This window comes from Agelaius tricolor, unplaced genomic scaffold, assembly GCF_023055355.1.
Source record: "Agelaius tricolor isolate 1412-34295 unplaced genomic scaffold, bAgeTri1.0.p SCAF_3, whole genome shotgun sequence".
Taxonomy (NCBI): Eukaryota; Metazoa; Chordata; class Aves; order Passeriformes; family Icteridae; genus Agelaius; species Agelaius tricolor.
In genome coordinates, this window is record NW_027269263.1 from 6,467,060 (window position 1) to 6,492,262 (window position 25,203).

Consider the following 25,203-nt stretch of genomic DNA (forward strand, 5'->3'; position numbering starts at 1 on the left):
AAACAAAAAATAAAATTGAAAATGGGAGAAGCTGTCAGTTTTATAACACATGGAGCCTACAAAGGAAAGCTGTAATATTGCCCATGCTTTAGACTCACATGTTAGCACAGAAAGGGGCAGCCTCAAGCAGGGAGAGCAGCTTGCAGGATTTGTGATTTCTCCACTAAAACAGCCAGCAACAGCATCAGGGCCAACATGTGAGCTTTCTGTGCTTCAGTACAGCCATAAACACACAACTAAGACCAGCAGGTCACCTCACACAGCTTTTGATGAGATGGAGATGCTCTGTCAGTGTCAGGAGAACTGGGATGCATCAGAAGGGGCTGTATATGCCAGTGCATTTTGCAAACATCACTCAATACCAGCCAAGCCATTTTCATTTCAGGTCACAGCAGCTGTTTCAGCCCTGATCCCAACTGTCCTTTCACTATACGTCCATCCACCTTTCCAGAATTAATCACAAGGGAAAAAAAAGGAGAAGTAATTATTTTCTTGCTTCTCTCTTCACAGACTGTAGGTTGCTTTGGGATTATGTTTATCAGCTGCTTTCTGACAGCCGGTACGAAAATTTCATCCGATGGGAAGATAAGGAATCCAAAATCTTTCGGATAGTGGATCCCAATGGGCTGGCCCGGCTGTGGGGAAACCACAAGGTAAGGAAGCAATGCCATTTTCCTCCTGCAGCACTTGGCCTCTTGTAGCATCACAGGATTCAGTTACAAGCAGGGGGCAAGAAGAAAAGATGGCATATAAATTACTACTGGAAAACTGGAATCTTTTATTCTATGTACATTAGAAATACCAAGCATCCATCCTGAAGCACTAAAACCTATTATTCATATAAACCAACTTGTTGGTTTGGTTTAAAGGCCTTTAGTTATAAATGCATGTAATTAAAAAATTATAAGGAGTGCAAGAATGAGCAATCCTTCTCTTTCAAGGCATCTTACTTCTTCTCAAAACCTGATGCTGAGGATATTCTGGTAAGATGAAGTTTACAAGGAGCTCTGTACTACAGAGCAGGAGCTTTCTGTGTTCCTGTCTGCAGCAACTCCCAGATTCCACAGGCTGCCCTGTGACAGACACCAAAAGCTGCAGGATTATGTATTTCCTTCTAAGAGGGCAGGTCCTGGTTTGTTCTCTGGAAAGCCATTACTGATTTTTATAGTTTAGGGCTGAGTTATGTATAGATATTTCTGTATACGTATATAAGTATATTGATATGAATGTATTAATAGTCAGCATGGATTTACAAAAGGGAAATCATGCTTGACCACTGTGATATCCATCTACAACAAAATTATTGGCTCAGTGGATTCAGGGAGAATGGTGGATACAGCTTATCTTGATTTTAGAAATGCTTTTGAAACTGTCTTGTAACAGCTTCAAAGACAGACTAATTAATGACCTAGACAAGAATACAGTGAGGTAGATTGAAAACTGGCTGATCTGCTGGGCTGCAAAGATGGTGATCAATGGCACAAAATCCTGCCACTAGTCATTTTACCCCAGGGATTGATTCTGGGGGCAGTGCTGTATGTCTGTTAATGACCTGGATGATGGGCCAGATTCTCAGACAACACAAAACTGGGAGGAGTGGCTGACATACCAGTGGGTTGTGCTGTCACCTGTGTGGTTCTGAACATGCTGGAGATATGGGCTAAGTGGAATTTTATGAAACTCACCAACTTACCCAACCTGCACATTAATAATTGGGCCATGCCGTCAGGTCTCATGCTGGGTGTCTAAAACGGAAGCTCCTTCAGACCATTGGCCATTTGTGCAACACAGTGGCCTTTCAGCATATAAGAAATGGAAGAAGCACAAACAGTATTTCAGGGAGGTTCCCAATGAGGAGTCTAGGAGATTTTGCAGGGAAAACTTTGTCCCTGTTAGTGTTCCATTGCCACAGGAGTTCTTGCTGTGGCCTCCCATTGCAGAGTTATTGTAGTCAGGGCAAGCAGAGGAGGTCTGCTCTTACTGGGTGTTTCAGGCAGGTGGATCAGTCTCCTTTGATGAAGCCAAACTCCTGACATGGAGACTCTCAGAACAAAAACGTGCTTCTGCTGGTTCGGTGTTTCTTGCCCATGGCGAGGTGGCTGCTGTACACTTGTGCACACACAGCTCACAGCTTTGCCAGCAGAGTTGTCTCTGCTGGGAGTCTCTGCCAGACAGCAACCACTGCCCCTTGGTGTAGACATAGCCTAAGGGGCTCATCCTGCTCTTCCAAGTCCCTAATCTGGGGACAGCTCTGCTGCCAGTGCCTATCACTTCTTCCTTGTGACGCTCAGCTTCAGCAGAGCCATCTCCTCTGGGGGCTGAGGAGGGTTTCAATGAATCATCTCACACTTCAGTATACCTCAGTGCTCTGGCCATGGCCTTTGGGGCCAGCAGCTCCCAGAATGAAGGGGAGGATCTGTCACAGAAGCAGATGTACAACCCAACTGGTTTTCTTGGTTTACACCTGTGTAACAAGAGGAGAAGCAGGCTATCAGTCCCCACAGTGCTCTGTGAGCATCAACTAGTTAATGCAGGGGAATCCCAGAGAAACAGTGCTCCAAGCAGGGATTGCTGACAGATTCAGCCTATTAGCCACTACTCCCAGGCTTTTACAAAAGGTGTTTTCAGTAAGAACAGGCCTGTCACATCCCACTTGGCATGAGCATCTCCCTCCACCTAATGTCCCCTCTTGTAGTTAATTAAGTCTTTTGTTAGCTGTGTTCCAAGAAACTGTAGAAAAGCCTTGCTTGGAATTCTTTTAAACTCCTTGCTTAAATTGCCTTGTGTGGAAAGAGACCCACAAAACTTAGGTGATGAGGGCTGTGGGGGCAGAGTGGGCCCACAAACAGCAAAAAATGGTACATGTAATTTCTTGGACTGTCTTGGTTACTTTAGGCAGCTGTGATAGTTCTGCCACTCATTTTGGGGCTTAGGAAGGTTTTAATGAATCATCTCACCACTTTTTTTTCCTTTTTTCTTTTGAAAAAAACAGAACAGAACAAATATGACTTACGAGAAAATGTCCAGAGCCCTACGCCACTACTACAAATTAAATATTATCCGGAAGGAGCCAGGACAAAGGCTTTTGTTCAGGTAATTTTCTTTTTTTGCCATTTCTTTCTATGGACAGTTTTTGAGGATGGAAGATGGAATTGTGTATGGGATACCTCATTGCCACAGTTACAGCACAGGTGAAGATGGCCATACATTTGTAAAAGCTGTATAGAGCAGTGCTTCCCAGCTTTTAAGGCAGCCCCACCAATTTACAAAAAACACAGGCTTGTCTCAATGATCAGTGGAGACAATAGAAGTCTTTTCATTGCTTTGTGCAGGCTGTGCCATTGTTTAAGACCTTAGATAAATAGGTTCAGTCAAACTGCTGGAAAACCTACTCCCAAATGGACTTCTCAAACACAGCTGCCTGTGAAAGCTGAGCAGAGATCAGGCATTTCCTCAAGGACATCACAGAAAAGAAGCTCTCAGTGACCACGTCTTTGGTGCTGCCTTGAAGAAAGAGAGGGAGAGCTGTTCATAAATCAGCACAGCTGATTGGATGATACAACCAAGAATTCAGGAAACAGAACCTGAAACGGCATTAAAGCAGGGAGCTACTTGTACAAACTTGAGAGTGAGAGCACTCCACTCCTCTTCAGACAACACCAGCAAATCCTAGTGCACATCTGACCCTCAGAGCACTGAACTTAGACCAAGGACTGCTTTGCTGTCAGTGGCCTGGATCTAGCAGTGTGTTTGGACATGATAACAATAGGAAGGCAGTCTTGGAATTTGTTTTGTTAAATAGCTAACAGAACTGCATTAGCACTCAAACTCTCTTCAGCTGAAAAGGGTTCTCTGGAATGACTTGTTTATGTCAGCTCTTAGAAGGAAACATAGGGAGGGAGAGTGAAGGAAAGAAGCAGTCATGGGCAAAATCAAGTGTTCAGTAGTAAATTTTTTTTCTGGTGGAAAGTTAGAACAAGGTTGCTCCATCAGTACCCAGGGTACCTATATCTCTGTGGCCTTGTGTGAAGACTGCTTTGCCCTGGGGGAATTCCTGATGCTGAACATTGAATGTGCTTCTCTTGAAGCCCTCCCTTCAGTGGGGGCATACACAAAACAGGAGTCCATCTCTTCTCAACCAGGCTGCCTGTTTTCTCAAAACCATTGTAGCTTAATGCCCTTGGAGACCTCAGTTGCTCTGTCAGACTTGGCCAATTTGACCAACAGATTCAAAGGTCACCAGAGAGCATAAAACATGAGCTATATAAACTTCATTTCCTTTGGAAACTGGGAAAAAAAACCCAGCAAAACATTTCTTTGCACAATTCCCAATAAAAACTTTTTGATGTTGTTTTCTTAGACCTATTTATATCTGAAGAGAAAAAGAACAGCTGCAAAAAATCAAGTTATTAATGTGCCTTTCTTGGCTATTCCTTGCAAGCAGAGAAATAATAGGAAATGTGACTTTACGTGCAGGCAGTTGTCATCTGCAAATATCTGTATGGAGCTTTAAGTAAGATGGAGTCAGAAAAGGATTTCTAATAGGTTGGATGGGTCTCTTCTGCAACAAAATAGATCACAGATAGTGTGTCATAATTTTCATGCAGTTCTGGGTTGGGTTGTTTTTCGTTTGTTTTTTTTTTTAATGTAATCAAATGCTATTAGAAATACCCACAGTGAGGTTTCCTTGATGTGGCTTAAAGCACAGACCAGAAGGAATACCCAAAATCCTGTGGTGCAGCTCACATCAGCCCATGCCCCACATGGAAAGGGTCCCATGGCAGTGGGACCACTCTGTGTTTTGATTTCATTGTCATGCCAGATGAGCAGGGCAGTCACAGGGTTTAAATCAGGGCACAGTCTGGCCGTGGGCTTTGGTGCAGTGTGTAGCCAGGCACTGATTCACCACTCCTGCATACAAGTTTTTCACCACTGTAACACTGTTTGTTGCAGCAGCATTTTTCCAGCAGTGACACAGCAGTGAGTCATAGCCTTTTTTTTTCCCCCTAAATGCATATATGCACATGATTTCCAAAATTAGAAGGGAAGGCAAAAGGTTAGTTCCAGGCTATGTTGTGTTTGCTGAGAAGCTCTAGCAGTGACCATTCTGAGTCAGTGCTAGTAACGAGGCTCCTGCTGGTTGTTTTTGTTTTCACTGCGGCAAGGACACTGAGCATATCATCAACCTGAAATAAAATCAGCTCTTACAATTAACACACTTCATATTGCTGCATGTTAACCAGTATGTTGTTAATGAAAGACTGTGAAATTTTGTACCACTTCCAGCATAAACATCTTTCATCCTAATTTCTCCAGAAGTGCTTGGGAGTTGGGAAACTGATTTGTGTTGAAACCAGTGTTTCATCCTTCCTGTGTCACTCTCTCTTCCTTTCAATCATAAAATTGAAAATGAGAAAGCAGAGCCTTTCTATGCTCTGTGCAGTAGTACACAATAGTGTCCTGGCAAAAACCAAGACTGCAGACTTAAACTGCAGGCTGGTGGATGTCCTTTCTCATTTCCTGCTGCTGCCATGCCTCCCCAGAGGCAGTTTCTGTCTCCAGCACCCTGCAGACTTACTGCCTTGAGACACTGGTGCTGGGAGCCATGGCATTCATTACAGAGGATGCTGCCTCACTGCAGTCACACTTTCTACAAGCACACAGGAAGAGACTGTCTTTGCTTACAGTTCCCTAGCCCTAAACCTTTTTCCTTCAGGGCTTTTTCCATTCCTGGAACTTGTTCTGAGTTGGACCTTGGCTTTTTCCCCCTCTGTTCTTTTGGTGTTTCATGTTGTTCTCACTCACCTACACGCAGGCCTGCACAAACCAGTAACCCTGTGCCTCCCCACACCTTGCAAGGGCTTGTGCTTTGAAATATGCTGATCATCAACACCTTTCATGTCTCTGTCACCAGACACCACACATGAGTGTACCTGGGCCAAGCTGTCATCTGACATGAAAAGGGCAAACAATATGAGGGAGAAGAAATAAATATAATTCTTTGGAAAAATCTATGGATTTGGTTCAGATTTGGGCTTTCAAGAAGCCAGGGTAAAGGCTGGTGATTTCTTTGTTTCCTTTCAAGGTATGGAGGAGGGAAGACACCTGGGGAGAAGCTGGGAAATACAAAGGCTTTGGCAGGATACAGCAAAGATTATCTTGGGATTTGGAGAGCTCAGGGGTCTCAACAAGCTGATGAAGATAAAAGCTGAGACCCCTGAGAAATGCACTTGTTTCTCTGTTTTGCAGGTTCATGAAGACCCCAGATGAGATCATGAGCGGCCGGACAGACCGCCTGGAGCACCTTGAATCGCAGGAACTGGATGAACAAATATACCAAGAAGATGAGTGCTGAAGGAAACAGGTGCAGCACCTCTGTGGGTCCAGGGGAGGAACATCAGCCTGACGGTCGGCACGGTTGGGAGGGGAAGCAACAGCACAGGAGCAGTACTTGAGGTCACTGCCTAGCTTGAAGACCACGCAGGACCTGAAGCACCTTAACAAAACAAACTCACCGGCAGAAGTGGTGCTGGCAGGAAAGCCAAGGGGAGAAAGCCTGGACTTATGCACTACTTCACTGTTCCTACAAAGTCTCCCTTGAGTTTTTTCTTTCTTTTTGGTTTGTTTCAGTTTTGGGGTTTTTTTGTCTTTTTTTTTTTTCCCTAATAAACATGCAGTTTGACTTTCCTTATCTCACATAGGACAAGACATCAGATTATGCTTCTTCTTTTTTGGTTTTTTTGTTTTTGGAAGGCTTTCCTATGGAAATAGAGTGCTCTTATTTTCTGTGCAAGTCTCATGACACAACACTGCATAAACAATAGCAACACAGAAGGGATTTGCTCAAGGCTTCCAGTTTGCTTGGATCAATTTATATGTGCTGCCACTGGGAAATGTGTTGAAGCTACCAAAAGAATTTCCCACACATACCTGTCAAATGAAGAGGAGACACCCTTCACATGTAGGCTGGGCTGTCATTCCCAGCATAGCTTGGGCTCACAAAGAGCACTCCGAGTGGCTGTTAACTGCTGGAATATGGACCAAAACCAATCACCTAAGTGCTCCAGAGAGGAGAAAAATAAATGTGACAAACCTCTGCAAGTGACTATCAGTTAACATTTTCCCTCCTTCTAGCAAAGAAGTGGTAGAATGGAGGAGGGGGAAGGGAGGGTGGGGACAAATACATATATATGTGTGTATATATATCTAAAAGTTCCATATATATATAAAAATATATATGTAATTCCCCCCAGTATATTCACAATGCAGAGTTGTGAATTTCAGTTCAGAGTTTTCTATAAAAAGAAAGACTGAAGCCTCTGTAATTACAGAAGGAAGGGGTGTTTCTCATACCTGCTAGCAATTTTGGGGTGAAAGGTGAAGGACTGTTCCTTACATCACAGGGAGAAAGCAAAGGGACTCATCACATGGTTTGTATTACTCAGAAGCCTCTCCAGGATCATTTTGTGCTGCTGGAGAGGTAGATGATTCACCACTCCAAAATCTGATGTTAGAGAACTAGAGACCAAATAGCTATACTTATATCTTGTAATTGATTTTGGCTTTGTTTTGGGATTTGGGGTTTTTTTTATGCCTCCTACTGCCCTCCCCCATCCTACAGCTCTGCCATCAAGGAAGCTTGTCCCAGCTTGCCTGTTTTTAACATGATTTAAGACAAGAGAAAAACAAACCCTACAGCTGTGTTGCTTTCTTGGTTTGGGGTTTTGTTCTGGTTGCAAGGTGCCTCCATTTGGTTTGCTGCACTGAGGGTGCTTGGCATGAGGCAAAGAGCTGTGCCTAGTTTGGTCACAGAAAGCTCAGCAGTCCTTGATGCCCAAACAAGAGAAACTGCTGGCTTGTTTCATTTCACAGCTTGGACCACCAGGACAGGAATGTCTGTGGTGTCCAGTGATCCATCAGCAGGGGTCCTTTGAATGGAAGGAAGATCTAGCAGCAGAAATGATGCTTGCAGAGGGAGAAGGTTTATAGGAAAACTGCAGGAATCACATGGTGCCTGAAAGAAAGCACGTCCACAGCAGTGCATTAAAAGCAGAAAGCCTCTTTAATGGAAACATAAAAGAAACTAGATCTGGAAAAAAATCAAAAGGCTAATCTAATCCATTTTGACCAAAAAACAAGGTACATTCCCATGATAGAGCTTTTATCAGCTATTAAACCAACACGACATTTGCTCTTTCCACGTATTTAACAAGAGGGTTAATCTATCCAGGAAAAAATGGCACTCTGCAATGAACAGTGTCCCCTGTGTTTAAACAGAGATAGGCCAATCTCACCAAAGACTGAATATTGAGTCACAGGTCGTAGAAGGAACAGCTTTGTTAAGAGTGTGGATAAGCATCATACAACAAGGAGAGGTTTTTCTGAGCCAGTATCTGATGAGGAGTGACAGGGTGTACATTTCTCCCTGAGCTTTTCCCAGCCACGTTTTTCTATAAAATCACAGTAAGTTACAAGTCCCAGCACACCACATACTTGATCTGTTCTGCCTCAAAATAATGGACAGGGGAGTGGTTTTTAGCAATGTGTCACCTGTCTCTGGCATGACTCTGAAGTCCTTGGAGCTCATGAGGTGTGAGATTGGGAGATGCTGTGGGACTTCAGTAGTGACAGATCTGAAACCCAAGGTCCCTTGAGACCAAGGGCACAAGGAGTTGCTCTGTCACGTTGCTCAAGGGCCCCCAAGTTGCAGCCAGGTCTCAGGAGCTGGAGTGAAGTGGTGAATTTGATAGATGGAGTATGATCAGAAGAATAAAGAACATAAAGGCTCTAGCTGGATCCTTGGGTGTCCAGTGGTAGAAAGTTTTTGCAGAGGATGATTCATCCTCTTTACTGCTGTAGTCTAGACAACTGCATAACTGCATTATTTTCTTCAGCCTGCTGTTAAAAGATGGTGAGGGACCAAAAAAAAACAATAGAGACTTTCTGCATAAAGTGCTCTGATGAGTCACAGCTTTTTGTCATGGCCAAGGTGCACACTGCAGAATACAGAGAGCCAGAGACAATCCACCCATTTCCTCACCATTATCTACCAAATTAGGTGCATCCTCAGCACTGGGTAAGACAGGAAAATCACACATTGTCCAGTAGGGAAGCTTTATAGTGGAAATGTTCACCTTTACAGAGAAATGGAGTCGCTTCCACTTGCACAATCTAAATCAAAGGGGGAAAAAATGTTTGTGGCTGTTGGAAACTCTTCCCAGTTCACACATAAAGGACATCTTAAGACAATGTCATCACAATGACAGAGAAGGGGTTCTCTCAAGGCTGATGCTAGTTGGAATGAAAGTAGCCTTTGACCTTGGAACAGGGCAGTCCCACAGAGGCCCTTCCTGTCTCCTGCCAGGTCTCCAGGTGCCAAAGGGAATGGTGTGGGTGACACTGGAGCTGCCAGGACTGCAGGGCCTTGGGGTCTGTTGTGGGAACTACAGGATTTGAACTGCTCTTGGGGTCTTGAAGTGACTTTATTAGGTATGACTAAAAATAAAAAAGAAGTGGCAGGCTAGAGCAGCTGCAGGAGGGAGATTCCCATTGACCTCACATCCACTGGCAGATCCATGGGAATGCAAAGACAGCTTTAACATCCTGAGCCGTAGGAATGCGTTGCTGCCTGCCAGGGCTAGCAAAGGTAACTCTGTCTTTCCACCAACACTGACACCTGCCTTCCTACCCTCCCCCAGTTTCTGATTTCCCAGTGTAGAATTCGCCAGCAGCAAAACAGCCAAACTTTCTGCCTTTGCCACCAGAGCAGGTGGGGAAAGGGAGGAAGCATTTCATCCTTGGAGACACACAGAAGTCACCTGGACACGGTCCTGGGCATTGTGCCTGGCTGGCCCTGCCTGACCAGAGGGGGTTTGACCAGATCCCTGCCAAGCTCAGCACCCAGCAAAGGTTCTGAGTGGTTAAGTGGTTTTGCAAAGGTTAAGCGGGACCTTCATTGTCATCACCTTGCCACAAGCCTCAACAATCCACGGGTCAGTCAGGCAGGACGTGCTGCAGCTCCACAGCAGAATATTTTCTGGATTAATGTTTGAAACCTGTTGACTGCCTCTCCATCCAGAGAACACTACTGGGGCCCTTTCTGTGAACACTAAGTTGCTGCCATCCTCCCCGTATTTCCAACTCCACATATGCATTCTCCAGATCTTTTTTGTCAGACTGCAACTGTACGCGAATCCAGAGTTTGAGGTCTTTTTTTAAAAAAAATAAAATTCTAGTGTTTTTATTGATGATGGCTTTTGTTTTTTTAAGGTGTGGGGCTAAGGGACTGAATCAAATGAATGTAACAAAACAAAAACAAGCCTATTCTCAGGGCCAGTGAGTTGCAAATAATTTTTAAAATGCTTGTAATTACATCATCTCAATAAAAAAAATTTAATATAAAAGCAGGAATGCCAAATTTGTTGGTGCAATCATTGCGACAAGGCTATTTCTTTTTAAGAGCCATGGTACCTAAGAGTATAGCACACAGCAGCTGTTTTCAGTCAGGAAATGAAACCTGCAGGCTCCCCCTGCCCAAACACTTATGAGCAGTGCCTTGATCTTCCCAGGGAAGTGTGGTTCAGAAAAGTTAAGGCTGTCCCTTGAAATATTTACTTTGCTGTCTGTCCTGAGAGATAAGCCAAGCACCCCTATAATGACTGGATGCATGTACCTGATTGTCCTTCCTTCTCTTGGAGAGGACATGGAAGAAAAAAGAAAAATCAAAAATGAGTTGCTGTGATGACTGATGCATCTTTTTAGCCCGCTTAACAGGCCAGATCAACGACTGGAGAGAAAGATGTTTTAAAGAATATTCATCTTTGCAAACCAGTCTAGAAACCAAGCCCCTCTCTTCCAGCATAGCAAGTCTGTATTTTCAAGTGGTCATCCCTAACCAGGAGGTGAGGGGACAGCAAGATGAGGTGGCACAAACTGCTCCGTGCTGTCCCTGTCTCCTGCATGGTGGGGTTTGATAGCGTGAGGCCTCCGGAGGGTTTTTGAACAGAGAGATGCCACCAAAAGCCACACCAAACAAACACATCCTTGCTCCAGAGAGGTGCCACCAAATGCCATGGCAAATAAACAAACACATCCCTTCCCCAGAAAGGTGCTACCAAATGCCACAGCAAACAAACAAACAAACACAGCCCTGCTTGAGAGAGATACACCAAATGCCACAGCAAACACATCCTGTCAGTGGCACACAGCCCACAGCCAATGCTCTCTGGTGGGAGCAACTCAAAGAATCACAGAGTGGGTTGGGTTGGAAGGGACCTTAAAGCTCATCTCATTCCACCCCTGCCATGGACAGGAACATTTTCCCCTATCCCAGGTTGCACCAAGCTCTGTCCACCCTGGCCTTGGACACTTCCAGGGCTGGGACAGCCACAGTTTCTCTGGCATACTGTGCCAGGGTCTCACCATCCTCACAGGGGAGAATTTCTTCCTAGCATCTAATAAAAAACTATGCTCCTTACACTTAAAGTCATTCCATCTTGTCCCATCACCTCCATGCCCTTGTAAAAACTTGAACTTTCATGTAGGATTCCTTCAGACAAAATCAAGTCTTTTTAAGGTCTCCCTGAAGCCTCCTCCAGGCTGAACAACCCCACTCTCATCCTGTCCTCTTAGGAGAGATGCTCCAGCCCTCTGATCATCTTTGTGGCCCTCCTCTATCTCATTCAACAGATCCTTATCTTCATGGCAGCCTAAAATGTTTGGATCCCATCTACAGCTCAGGATGACCCATGACAGTCTGGCTGATGTGTGAACTAGGAGCACTCAGCTGCTCCTTGCTCAGTATTTGTTTATTTTTTGTTTCCTTTCACTGGTGGTTTTAAAACACAAAGGCAAAAAGTAAGCAGTAAGCAAACCCCTTTCTGAGCAAAGACATCAAGCAAGAAGGAAACAAGGTGTGTTCCACCATAATTCAGTCCCTTAAGGCCATTTTCCTTTAATTTTAGAAGAGGAAATAGATGTATCCTACATCTTGGCACAGCTTTCTTTTGCACTCTGAACAATAGCAAATGCTGCAGGTCAAAGGCATAGTGGAAGAAGTTCTCAGTGGTTTTGGCTATTGCTCCAGTGAGGATTGGTCTCAGTTCAAGAACTAGTCTTGAGTCCAGAGAACATCCTCTGGATGCTCTGGGACAGAAGAGGCCCAGCATGTTCAGTATATCTTCCTTCTCATTTTCAAAACTGACTGAGCTGCAAAGGGAAGCTCCCAGGCCAACACCAGCACAGGGAACATGGACAATGCAGAGGTTTGCAGACTACAGCTGCCACAAGCATGCTGGTGCACGATTCTTCCATCTGGCTCCCCAGCACTGACCAGGAGAGATTTTTGCAAGGGTGTCAAAGAAGACCTCAGTGACTGTCCACACACCCTGAGGACCTACAGAGAATGCTGACAGCATTTTTTAATTATGTAGGAAGAAAGGTTTTCACTTCTCCCAGATGTGACGCCACCTCTGAGACACAAGCAAACAAGAAAACGCTGACCTCAGTTTGAAACCCAAGCAGCTTCCAAGCAGAGCAGAAAGAGCCACTTAGGAAAGATGTGAGGAGAGAAAGGATGCACTGCCACAGCATGAAGCCCAAAACCAAACATGCTTCATTAATCACCTGAAAGAAAAGGTTGGTGTGTCTGTGTAATATTCCAACAGCACAGGAACAGGTGAATCTACCACACGTCAGGTCTGTCCATACTGGATGCCCACACACCCAGGGGTCTGCTAGTTACACTGGGTTCACCACAGGCACACCTTGCTCAGCTCTGCTGCAGCCTTCTCACCATGCAGAACTAGAAGCTGAGCTAAAGTACATCCACCTGATGAGAGAAAGATGCAATTTCATGAGCTACTTCAGAAATGTCCCACTGCACATTGCCATCCTGCCGTGCCCAGCAAGGGGGAGGCTGCAGAGGGAGGTAGGGAAGGTTTGCAGCCTGGTTCAAGCTCTCACCACCCCGAGCAGCTCCTAAGAGCCCACCAGGAGAGGATGAACTTCCCAGGATCCACTTCCAAAATAACCAAGGACATGAGGTGGGAAGAAATCAATGCCAGGTCAGCCAGAACTCCAGCACAAAATGTAAGGCAGGACTGTGCCAATGGTGAACAAAATCGCATCAGTTTCTTCATTCTAGCTGTCCCTACCTGTTTTCCCCAATCAACTGAGAAGTTTTATGTCATTTTGAAGTCAGAGCAGAAAAAGGAGAGGCAAGAGCCTGTCTTCCCACCTTCATCCCTCCATGCTCTTTCCTCACCTTGTTGCCTTGAAAAAAGGGGAATGGGGTGTGGATGTTCAGCAACCAGCTCAGCCTGAGCTGGATCCAACAGCACCAAGGTCACCAGTTAATGCAACAGCCTTTTTCCTTCTCCCCTGTGGCAGTACTGTTGTATCCCTGCTGTAACAGCCCTCACTTGCTCAAAAGGACATCACTAACAGTGCTTAATGACCATCTTCCATGTTTAGTCATAACAACTCGGGCAACCTCTCTATTACCGGCCATCTCTCCACCCCTGGCTAGATGTCCAGTGAAGGGTAAGGCTTAGGTTGTCACTCTGCAGGACACCCATTTCTTGTGATTCTTGGCAGACTGGGGCAGGCTAAATGTACAAATGGGAAAGAAATAATCTGGCAGTTGCTACAGAGAATTGGAGCAGTACACCTGTTTTCTTCAGTGTTGTCCATTTGTCAACAAAAGCAAGTGTGTGCATCCCCTCCATCCTCAGTGCCAGCACAGGAACCAGGCTGAGATATCAATTTAAAACCAGGCAGACCCTCTTTGTGTGACTGCTGTCACAAACTACAACCAACATGTAGGGGAAAAAAAGGAAAACACAGTGCCCTCCCATAAGACAGTAGAGGTCGTTATGGCCGATACGATCAGTTGTAAAACCTGCAGGGACACATCAATCTCTCTGCCTCCTGCAAACACCTCTGCACAAAGTTTCCCAGCATCTCAAAGTGCTGGAGAACAGCCACAACAGGAAGAACGATAACTGTTCAGGAATTAGAATTGATCTCCTACTGCCTGATAAACACTGTTAGCCTGGGGTTGTTGACTTGAAGCCAAGTTCCGCTAAATGGACAAAGTTTCCAAGTCAACCCTTCCTGGTGTTTGACAAGGTGAAGGGAAGGAACTGAAGACAGCTCAAACAAAGCAGGTATTGTTTCCAGTAGGCTGTGGAAAGATGTGAGTGCATGACCCGTCAGAAGAAAGTGAGGAAAAGAAGCAGGGGTTGCGTGAAAGCTGAGGCAAGCCAAGAGTCAGTTTGGATGATCCAGCAAGGAAAGCAGGGAGTGTTCACCACAGGAAGAGCCAAGGTCAGTAACTTTCACTTGGCCAATGTGAGCTTGCAGGATCTGAGCAGGCCTCTGTTCAAAGCCCTGCAAAATGAGGACTCTGCCTCCTCTTTACCAAAGGTTAGTCATTTCCTGCATTAAAATGTGTCCCTTTTTTTTCCCATTTAACTCCATCTTAATTCTGCTTCCAACCATTAGCTTTCACTGTGCTTCTCTTCTCTAACTTCTGCAAACCACGGTATTCCTTCCCACATGGAGATCCTTACTGACTGCAACCAGTGCAACTCTTACTCTTTTTTTCCAGCTAAGTGTCTTAGGTTGCAATGCAAGATGCAACCAGAAGAATGTATTCTATCAGCATCTGTTAGAAACAGGTGGGGCAGTTTTCTTTATCTCTTCCACAGGCATCCTCCCTCCAGGGGATATCTTCTGTTCATGGGCCATTGAGTCTCACTGCATGGCTGATAAAATTCCATTTTCCCATTGTGAGACGCTCCGCCCAAGGGGAGGAGCCAAGCATTTCTACCTGGATGGAATCTGAGATTTGGAGCACCAGAGACAGCCTTTTCCAACTGTATTCACAGAGGAGCAGCTTTTTTTCCCACTGGATTCCCAGAGGAAGACCAGGCCCATCCACACCACCACAGGACCTTCAGAGGAAAACTCCACCCTTCTACAGGATCCCTGCTCCAACAGAACCACACCTGACACTCCAGGAGGGCTGCAGCCACCATTGAATGGGACTGCTACCAACACCCTGACCCATAGGGTGTCAGGTTGTATTTCTGACTCTCTCAGTGGTTTGGGTTTTTGGTTTTTTTTTAACTACTGCATTTGTATTTTAATTGTCCTAATAAAGAACTGTTATTCCTATTCCCATATCTTTGCCTGAAAGCCCCTTAATTTCAAAATTATAATAATTTGGAGGGAGGGGGTTTACATTTTCCATTTCAAGAAAGACTCCTGCCTTCCTTAGCAGACACCTGTCTTTTCAAACCTCGACAGTAAGCAAGGGAGGAACTTAGTGGCTCCTTAGTGGCTTCCTGGAGGGGCTGCTCCTGGCCCAGAGCGCTGCAGGACACATCCACACTTGTTTCTTGGGGTGCTGACCAGCTCTTTCCTGCAGGAAAGGCTCCAGAGAGCGCATCAGTCCATTGAGAGCTGGCTGATATGAAACAGAATGGGGAAAGGTAGGGACGCACATTGAGGTGTCCTTCTGGTCCCATGAGAACCCAGATAACCCAACAATCATGCTTCTTCCAATCCTCCAGCTAGGGTGGGAGGTTCTCTCTCCAGCTGGGAATGACCTGGGGATTGCCTGCAAATACAGTAGCAATCACATCAGCAAAAGAGGCTGCCTTTGTCTTTAATTTATTTTCAAAATATTCTTAGTGTTGGTGAATGCTCTTTGGAACCTGCTGCCTCACAGATTCTTCCTCCCCAACTCACATTGCAGTTCACTCCTAAAATTTCCATGGAATCATCAATCAAGAACAATTAATGGGCAGACAAATTTCACATGGCCAGGACTTCACCCAGCAGTTAATTCACATAATCTGACCCACCACTGAAATTTCCTCAACCTTACACAGAACAGGAGGAAAATGTGCCAGAGAGATCTACCATCCCACACTAACAATTTCATGCATGAGGTGACACCTTTGCTTTGCTAAAGCCAATGGAAATTAGGGCTGTATAAAGTCTGTGCAACATAGAGATCTGAGCAGTGTCCATAAAATATATCCTACCCAGAAAAAATTGAGGGTTTACTGCAAAAGTAAAACTTAACCCTCACAGCAACCTTCTCAACCAAGTCAATTCTCACCCTGAAGTGAAAAAACACAACAATTTGTTTTGGTGGTACTTTTCAGAGACCTGTATTCAGTCTTGACATCCATCAAATCCCAACACAGATGAAATGACAGTACAAAATCAGCCTCAGACCTCTCAAGGACTGAGCATCCAGTGTTGTCAAGTCATGTATTTCCCAACTGGAAGAGCTTCAATAGAAATAATTTCACAGCAAAAGGCTGTTGTACAAAACAAAGGACCCACTTCAAAAAACCAAGCCAAGTCCGTCTCAAGACTTAGGAAACTTCCTAAAGGACTGATTAACCTACAGTTTTCATTGAAGTCAACAAAACCCATGGATTTTGCATGGGAAGGGGCAGAGGAGAGATGCTCAGTCCCTGCTGAAAAGCCAGCAACAGAACATGGCTACAGGTGTGAGAGGCAATTGTGAAAGAGTAAATGGTTATCCAAGAGAATTTCACAAAGAAGGAAACATTTTTCATTCAGCCATAAGTCTTTCAGGAAATTATTCATTTTCCAAATTAAAACATTTTCTTTAAATTCAAAACAACTCTTTTTCTCCCAACTTTTGTTTACAAAAGAGTGAAGTGCTTCACCTCTGTCCTGTTTCATCCTTCCTCCACAAAATGTCAACCAAGCCTTGCGTCTTGGGCTGGGAAGTCAATTTTTGGAAAAAAAAATAAAAAGAAGTGCTGTGAGGCTTTGCTTGAACAGCTGTAGCTGTAGCTGCTGCTGCTACAGAGGGGAAGGGGAAGGAAGAGAAATTCTGCTCTTCTTCACCTGTTAGTGATGGGCACAAGGCTATTTGTAATGAGCTCGTTAGACCCCAAGGCTTACTGCCAGGAAAACAAAGGGAAAAATCAATTCCTTCACCTCTTCAAGAGCCATTTAAGCAGTCCTAATCAGAAAACAAGCATCTAGTTCACTTCTACTTCTTCCACCTTGATTCTTTTTATGTAAGACAGATGCCTCCTGTGGGTCACAGCCACATGTGGTCTGTATGCCATGAGTGAGCAATTTCCAATCCACAAAATAAATGTCCTCTTGTCTTTTGCTCTCTTGATCTCTTGTTTCACTGCAGTGTTGCCAGCATCCCTAGGAAGCCACATGAAAAATTCACAGGCTTTGTGGTAAAACTGAGTCTCTCCCTAAGCGCAGCTTTGCCAGGAGTGGGGACATCTCAGAGGTGACATCTGCTCCTGTCCTCCACCAGACTAAGAGCTGTGGTAATAATGTGACCAGTGAGGCAAATGATTTGCTTGTAATTTAAATCTTATGGATGCTGAAACAAAACAAAATTGAATAAAAATCACAAGCCATGGACACAGGAACTGTCTCTGAGTTTGTCAGCTGCCTTTTACCTCTGTGAAAATTGACAATGTCTTAATGTGTCACCAAATTGAGAACATATTGGTAAATCCATCCAATTACAGGAATGGATGTGCCTGTGTGGGAGAGAAGAGGTGTCAGCCCAGGGGCAACCGTGAGTAGTTGTTACAAAGCAGCAGGAGACAATACACTGCTTCCAGGAGCACCTGAAGAAAGGAGAGGAACACACAGCTCCATCTGAGACTAACAAGGGGAAAAAGGATAAAAACATAGTAAAGAATGAGCTCCCCAGCACTTTTTGCTCCTGTTGCACGTCCTTGGGAGCAGCCAACACAACCTGCCTCACACTAATCTACAATAAGGAGTCTCTCTCTGCAGCCTCAGATGTTAGTCTGATACAGCCAGGTCCTCCCACGTACTCTCACACCCCTCCTCGTGCCAGCACCAGCCCCTTGGCAGCTGCCACACACACTGACCTGGTGAAAATAATCTGCACAGAAGGGAGAGGCTGGTTTTCAGCTCCTCGGGCTGACTCACTGCCCAACCACACAGCAGTGGTGCTGCTGTAAGATGGATACTGGGAAAAAGCATCCCAAAGTGGGGAGAGGAGTGGGAAACCACAGCCCAGCTGGATCCCACTTGGGCCAGCTCTCCGTGGCCATCTGCCTCCCATGGTGCTCCATGCTGCCATTCCCTTTTTGCTTTCTGACATCTAACCCCACACACCCACAACTGTTTTCACTTTCGAGCAAACCAGGCTGGAAAACTGAATTTCTGGGGCAGTCTTTGCACACTGTCAGAGAGTGTGGCTGTTCTGCTGTCTGTGCTTCAGAAGAGCTCCTGTGTGCACAGCTCTCTGAGGCTTTCAGCTGCAGCTCTCACCATTTACTTTCTACCTTTCAATTATGACCTCCCCAGCTGCTCTGTGCAGCCACCTGAGAGTGACCCAACAGTTTTGTTTCAAAGGAGTCTGTAGCTCCTTTGTTGGGGGGTTCATGGGGGGCAGAGGATCAAGAGTGGGGTAGAGGAACATGGAAGACAAGCAGCACTTCCATGGTTCATAGATAACAGGTCCCCAGAGCCAGACCCTGCTGTCTTTCATTGGTGCTGCCCCTTTATTCACCCAGGAGCACCATGTATCTCCAAACAATACTGTTGTCTGCCACTGGTGGCCTCCTGTGTCAAGACAACCCTGTATGCAGGCTTTAGAGAGAAGCCCCATCCTTTCCAAGAGAGAAAGTTAACTTCAGTACCCATTATATCTGATTATCCAAAACACAGCACAGTCTCCTGGATGCTTCCTTGGCAGTGTGACACACACTTCCAGCGCCATCTCGTCTTTGATGAAGAGTTGGCCACAGGAGTAACCACCTCCACACAAGATTGCTGAAATTTCCAGGCCCTGAAATCCCCATGATATTCACTTGCCAGCTCACACCAGTATTTTGATCTTCACAGCCTCAATGAAGATGAGCTGGGGGAAGATGATGCAAGGTAGGTGGGTGTTGCTCTATTCACAGAGGCAGCAGGTACTTTCCTAATGTTCCTGATTGCCCCTGAGACATTTCCCCTCACCTTGAACCCTTCTGGTCCTTTGCTGCCTAGTAAAGTCCAAGAAAGACACTGAAGGAATTTTGGGGGTTCAGTTTTGTCATTTAGCAGCATGTGAAGGGTCATTAATGAATTTAATTTAACTCTGCAAGCTGCTTTTATTTTTTTTTACGTCTTTACACAAGTATGACACTAGGTGTGCAGATCTTTGTTTGCATTGATAGTCAACAACTTCAGAGCCCTACAGAAGAGCACAAATGCCTGCCAAAGACAAATTGCTTTCGTTCTCTTCACTCCCCCTACAAGGAGGCAAGAAGGATAATTGCAGTAGGTGTTGTATTCCCCACCCACATTTTTTTCTCACTGCCAAACACATTGCATCAGGAACAATTAGAAACTTTTTCCTTGTGTGGGCCCTTAGCCTATATATAAAATGCACAAACATTTTTCTTTTTTAAAACTAAGCAAAACAAAATCCCACCTCCTATGTGGACTCACTTTCAGGGAGCCAGTTCAGCTGATAAGGTGAGCAAGTCAGTGGGATGGCTACAGCCACAGAGGAAAAGCTGATCTCCCAACCTTAGGAAGGGAGAAAAGGATGCTCAGGGACTGCTCATTCCATCAAGGAGACAAAGATAAAATGAGAAAGAGCTTTCTGAAAGTTACAGCTGCACACACTCACCTCAGAAGGACTGCAGAAAAAACAGCTTAGATCTGCAACTACTTCTGCTTCTGCCAGTGATGGTGTGTTGTTCCCCAAAGAACTTACCCAGGAAGCAGGGGTCTGTTACTCTGTGTGATAAACTGGCACAGCATGACTGAAACCAGATGGACAGTAACCACCTGACCCCAGATGGGAACTGGAACATCCATTACCAACACTGAATGCAGAAGCACCAGCTCAGCAGCCATCATCAGCATGAGAGCCCAGCTAGGATCAGTGCTTGGCACTGACCAGACAGACTGAGAGCAATAGGTGATGCTTCATATTTAGACATTAAGGCAGATGCTGGCAGCGCCTGTCCAAAGCAACATCTTCATCTAGAAGAGGTGCATCAATCCCAGCTGTGTCTTGGGATGTCCAGTCCAGACAAAAAAAAAGCACAATGCATAATCCTCCACAAGCAGTTGCAGCAAATATTTCAAAACAGCAATTTCATTTTGTTTCATGCAGTCACTTTTTAATGCTGGTTAGTGCTCATGCCTGGTCCCACTACCCCCTGTCCCCCACACAGCAGGAAAATTGCATCTGGTGTGCTGACACAAGTCAGGTTTTGTTCAGGATCAAATATGTGTGATATCTACATTCCAGAGCTACGACTGTGATGAGGTAGAGCAGAGCAGGGCAGAAGCCCTTGCTGGCTGCTCATGTGCACCTTCAGCCCCCTGCCAAGGGCTGAGCCCAGCAGCTTTCACTACCAAGCTGCTGTGCCTGTCCCAGGCTGTGTTCCCCTCACCAAGGGTTCTCTGGGGTCCCCGGCATCTCCAGGCCTCACCCTCCCACCCAGCACTGCTGGTAGCACTGGTGGCCCCAGCAAGAAGCAGGCACCAATCTATCAGAGTGGGTTATCACTTTCTCTCCTCTGACACAAAATAAAATGATCCCAGCCTTGCTGCCAGCAGCAACCACATCACAAACAAGGAGGAATCTACAGAAGTATTCAAAACATCTGGATGTTGTGCCACCACGGCAATTAAATGCATGCTCACTTTCTCACACGGTGCCTGGGGGGAAACCGACAGCACAGCAGGGCAGAGGAGGACATGCCGTGGTAATTTCGGCATCCTCAAAGCCCAGATCTTTGTTGGAACCTCTGAAAACACCCTTAGTGGCAGGCCTTGTCCCAGGAGCTTTGTCCTCACTGTACGGGGGGGCTGCCTGTCCTTGGAGGACATTCCATGTGCCCATGAGGGACTGCAGTGCCCAGGGCTGCCTCTCCAGTGCTGCCTTCAGCAGTCCCTGTGGAGCTGGGGAGAGCAGCAGGGCTGAGGAAGGGGAACGCCCCTCTACTCAGGACCAGCAGAATCATAGAATCATAGAATATCCTGAGTTGGGAGGGACCCACAAGGATCGTCAAGTCCAACCCCTGGCCCTGCACAGACACCCCAACAATCCCTGCACAGACACCCCAACAATCCCACCCTGAGCATCCCTGAGAGCGGTGTCCAAACACGCCCGGAGCTCTGGCAGCCTTGGGGCCGTGACCATTCCCTGGGGAGCCTGGGCAGTGCCCGACACCCTCTGGGGGAAGGATCTTTCCCTGATCTCCAGTCTGACCCTCCCCTGACCCAGCTCCAGCTGTTCCCTGGCTTCTGTCCCTGGTCCCAGAGAGCAGAGCTCAGGGCCTGCCCCTCCTCTCCCCTCAGCACAAGCTGTGACTGCCATGTCTGCCCTCAGCCCCCTCCAGCTGAACAGACCAAGTGCCCTCAGCTGCTCCTCACACGGCTTCCCCTCAAGGCCCTTCACCATCCTCGTGCCCTCCTTTGGACACTGTCTAATGGCTTTATGTCTCTCTGATATTGTGGCATCCAAAACTTGACACAATATTCGAGCTGAGGCTGCCCCAGAGCAGAGCAGAGCGGGACAATCCCCTCCCAGGAGCTGGGCCTGATGCCCCCCCCCAGGACATGGTGCTTTCATGCCAGGCCAGGCTCCTCTCCCTGCTCTGGAGCTGTGGCTGGAGGAGGAGGCCGGGCAGGGATGCACTGTGGGTGGGCGAGGAGAGCAGCGCAGCTGGGGCGCTTCCAGCGCTCTCCCCTCACAGCCTGCCACAACAGGCCCGCCCGCTCCCTCCTTCCCTGCCTGCTCCCTCCTTCCCCAAGTCCACAGCAGAGCTGGGCTCTCCCCACCAACCTGCCTGCAGTCTGCCCCATGGGAGCCTTCTCATGGATCTCTACTCCATCAGTAAAAATGGAGGTTTTGTCACAACACGGCTGCAGCAGTGCCTCGGCTGGGTGGCATCTCAGAGGGTGCAAGGTGGGTTTGCCCCAGCCCCTTGCCTGGGTCCCCTCTCCTTGCACCACCTGCAAGTGCAGTGTGGCTGGCCTGGGGGAGCAGCTGGGCTGTCCGATGCCCAAACTTTCCAACCCTCATACCTTGGACCTGTCCAAAAAAAATCTGCTCGGAAAGTCCTCATCATGACCACCAATACCGACTTTTATTTTCTGCGTCAGGCACACAACAGAAAAGAAACTGTAAATGTTTAAATCATTTAATTGGCCACATTTTGACATCCAATCTTTTCTATCACCAGCACCAAGTTTCCAGTGAGGAAGTTGAGATTCCTGCTGGAAGGTTCCACAGGTTGTCCCTAGCAGTTACTGCCTGTTATTCTTGAAGAAAATCCCAAGCCAGCATCCATAGGTAGCTCACGTTACCTCCCAGTCTCTCACCTTTAGGTTCTTGTTGCTTTCATTGCCTTTGGACAAGGCACATGCTCTCTCAATTATCTTTTCAGCAGAAGCTTCTAGTTTATTTGCAGCCTTCAAATACCTTTTTGTTCCAGCTGATTTCATTACCTGGTGGAAACAAGCTCTTTGCAGCACGGGTGAGCTTGGCTTTGCATGGATGTGCGCTGCCTAATGAAACAGGGCCCTGCTTACTCACTGCAGTTCCTAGAAGTTCATTCAGCAGAAATAAAGAACAATTTGACAACTTGTCTACCAGGCTACAGGCTGCTGGCTAGTTTACAAATCAGTAACCAACCAGATGAGACTAAAATCCTCTGCCTGGGTTCAGCTGGATGAGCTATTTTTGTGAATAGTGTATTTTCTGGGAAAAAGCCATTTCAGATGGATTGTCAAGAACTGCAAGTTCAGGTCAAGTGAAGCAAAGAGTTCCAGCTGAAAACAAGCAGGGAAAAAAAATTGTAGCATTGAAAAAGTTTAGTCTGGCATCCCTGAAAATTATTTGTTCCAGAAATGTCAAATGGAAACTTTTTGCTTTTTCACTTCAGGATGGAAATTTTCATTTAAAGATTGGCCTAAATTTCTATAAGGAAGATATTAATTAATAGGAATAAGAAGGAGACTATATCACTGTGAATCATGTCTAGCATTTCAAGATCATAAGAAATGCTTGGCTTTCTTTTTTTTTATTTTTCAAGGGGAAAAAAATCCTGATCTTCTTTGCCTTCAACCAGCACTTCTCCCAAAAACATTCACCTTAGGCACTGAGCAAAACTATGACCACCTCCCTACAGGGTATTGAAAACACTAAGAACAGCTCATAGCATGTCTTCAAGACTACTATTTTTGGTGTGCACAACAAGGACCACAGAGAATTTATTCAATATATCCAGGGATATGGGATGGGCAAGGAGATTAAGAAGAAAACTTAAGATCTTTTGATACATATTTTCCTGTAATACAGTAAATATGGCTGTCACTGACAGGGATCCTTTTTCTCCAGCTACATGAAGGCTTAACTCTCATTCCAGGGTCCACTTGAGGAACATTTTAGAGTCACAGTATTATCAACATGGGAAAATTAAATGCAGAGGGGTTTTTGAGCTGTGATTATGTAATAAGCAGCCTGAAAATTCGGGGCGCCTGTGCTTTTGGCTGCCCGACTTCAGATACCTGCAGCCTGATTTGCATGAGCATTAACGCACCCAGAACTCCTACTGAGATCAAAAAAACAACTCAGTGCCTCTGCAAAAACAGGTTGCTGCCATCCAAAAGCAGAGGCACGTGCATTTTTCCAAAATCTGGGTCTGCACCTCTCATCTGAAGTGGCCTCTGAGCCAAAAGCAGATTTCAGACTCAGCAGCTCCTGACAGAATTCAACCCAATTTCTACCTCCACAAAAATCCCACAAAACCCCTCTTAGAACTGCAGAGAGAAAATTTACTCTGCTGTCCTCTCTCTTTTGTTTTGGGTGTTGTTTTTTTTTAATCATTCTGATTTGGGCCATTTCTTCTAGAGCCTAGAGGTACTAAAATTGCTCCACACCCATTACAGGCCACTTACATGTGCATACCCATACACAAAAGCAGTCAGTTTATAGGAGACACCCAGAGGTCTCATTGGAGAGCAGACAGGCACAGAAGTTTGACAAGAACCCATCCTATCCACAGGTAGGTACTGAACATCCATGTTCTGCAGCTGATAACTGGGGTTATCATTGCCAGAAAGCCACAGCAAAAGGAGGTAAATGCATCAATGTGCCAGCAATCTGTGGCCAAAAGAAGGGGGGGAAAAGCACTTCCTGCTTTTCTCACAGCAAGATGGACTCCAGAACACTCTGCATCAGCTCTGTGCTGTGTCTACCTGTGGAGTTTTGCGTTTTGGAGGGGTTTTTTCAAGTGGATGGAGCCATCTCTATTTGGCTTGGAGAAGGAGCACACATGGCCAGAGCCTGGAAAGGGCAATGTCATGCCCAGGGAGCACAACATGCTAGCAGCCTAACAGCGACTGGGTTCCATCCAGCTGTGACAGGGCTGCTGGGTGCCTGCATTCATGTGCTTTTTGTTTCATGTTTATCACCCTGGCATCAGAGCAGGGTGATGCATCTCAGTTCAGCAAGTGCTCTCTTCTCAGGAGGAGGGCAAAGGGTGAGAGGCTGAGTGCTTACAGAGGGTGAGGTAGGTACACAAATTAGCCAAGCAGATTTCATCTAGCCTTGTTTTCTGCTCTGATCTTCATCAAACACTGCTTGATAGCAGGCAAATTACTGCAGCCCAGAGAAAAGTCATCACACAGATGCTGCAGAGGGACCATTTCTGAAGATGCTCAGCAGATTTGCACCCTTTGTCTTTCTCGAAGGCAGCATTAAAAGCCACACTTCCCCATGGAAGAGCAATGATGGACAGAAAGCCAGTAGGTGTTGAGCAGAGGAATCTAATAATTTATTAGCAGGTGGCCCAGGTGGCCACAGGTACTCTGAAAATCTGTTCTGGGCAAGAATTGTATTTCTTGTGAGTGTTTTCATTTTGTCAGTCTGTGTTTCAAATTGACTTTGACACAACCTCAGTGACAATGGCTTTGAAGTCTGAACTAAATGTGCTATGGAGAACATTATTCATAACCACTCAGATGGAGAGGGAATATTTTCCTTTTGAAAGGTCCTGCCAAACCTGTCCTGTGCTTTGTTTACTTTCAGAGGCACTGTGGTCATTCCTTAGGAGGAAAGGGGATAAAGGAAAGAAAGGGCAAAAACAATCTGGCAGAGAACAGCCTTACAAAATCACAGATCAGAAATTC

At 45.9% G+C, this 25,203-nt stretch overlaps 1 protein-coding gene across 2 annotated transcripts in view; it reads left to right on the forward strand.

The window, feature by feature from the left end:
* ETV6 (ETS variant transcription factor 6) overlaps positions 1-10,247 on the forward strand; it is a 127,249-nt gene extending 117,002 nt beyond the window's left edge. For both annotated transcript variants that reach the window (XM_071422314.1, XM_071422315.1), the window contains exons 6-8: positions 511-653; positions 2,993-3,093; positions 6,250-10,247. In XM_071422314.1, the coding sequence (XP_071278415.1) occupies positions 511-653; positions 2,993-3,093; positions 6,250-6,355 (350 nt within the window). In that variant the 3' untranslated portion in view covers positions 6,356-10,247. The remainder of the gene's footprint in view (positions 1-510; positions 654-2,992; positions 3,094-6,249) is intronic.
* Positions 10,248-25,203: the final 14,956 nt, after the last annotated feature.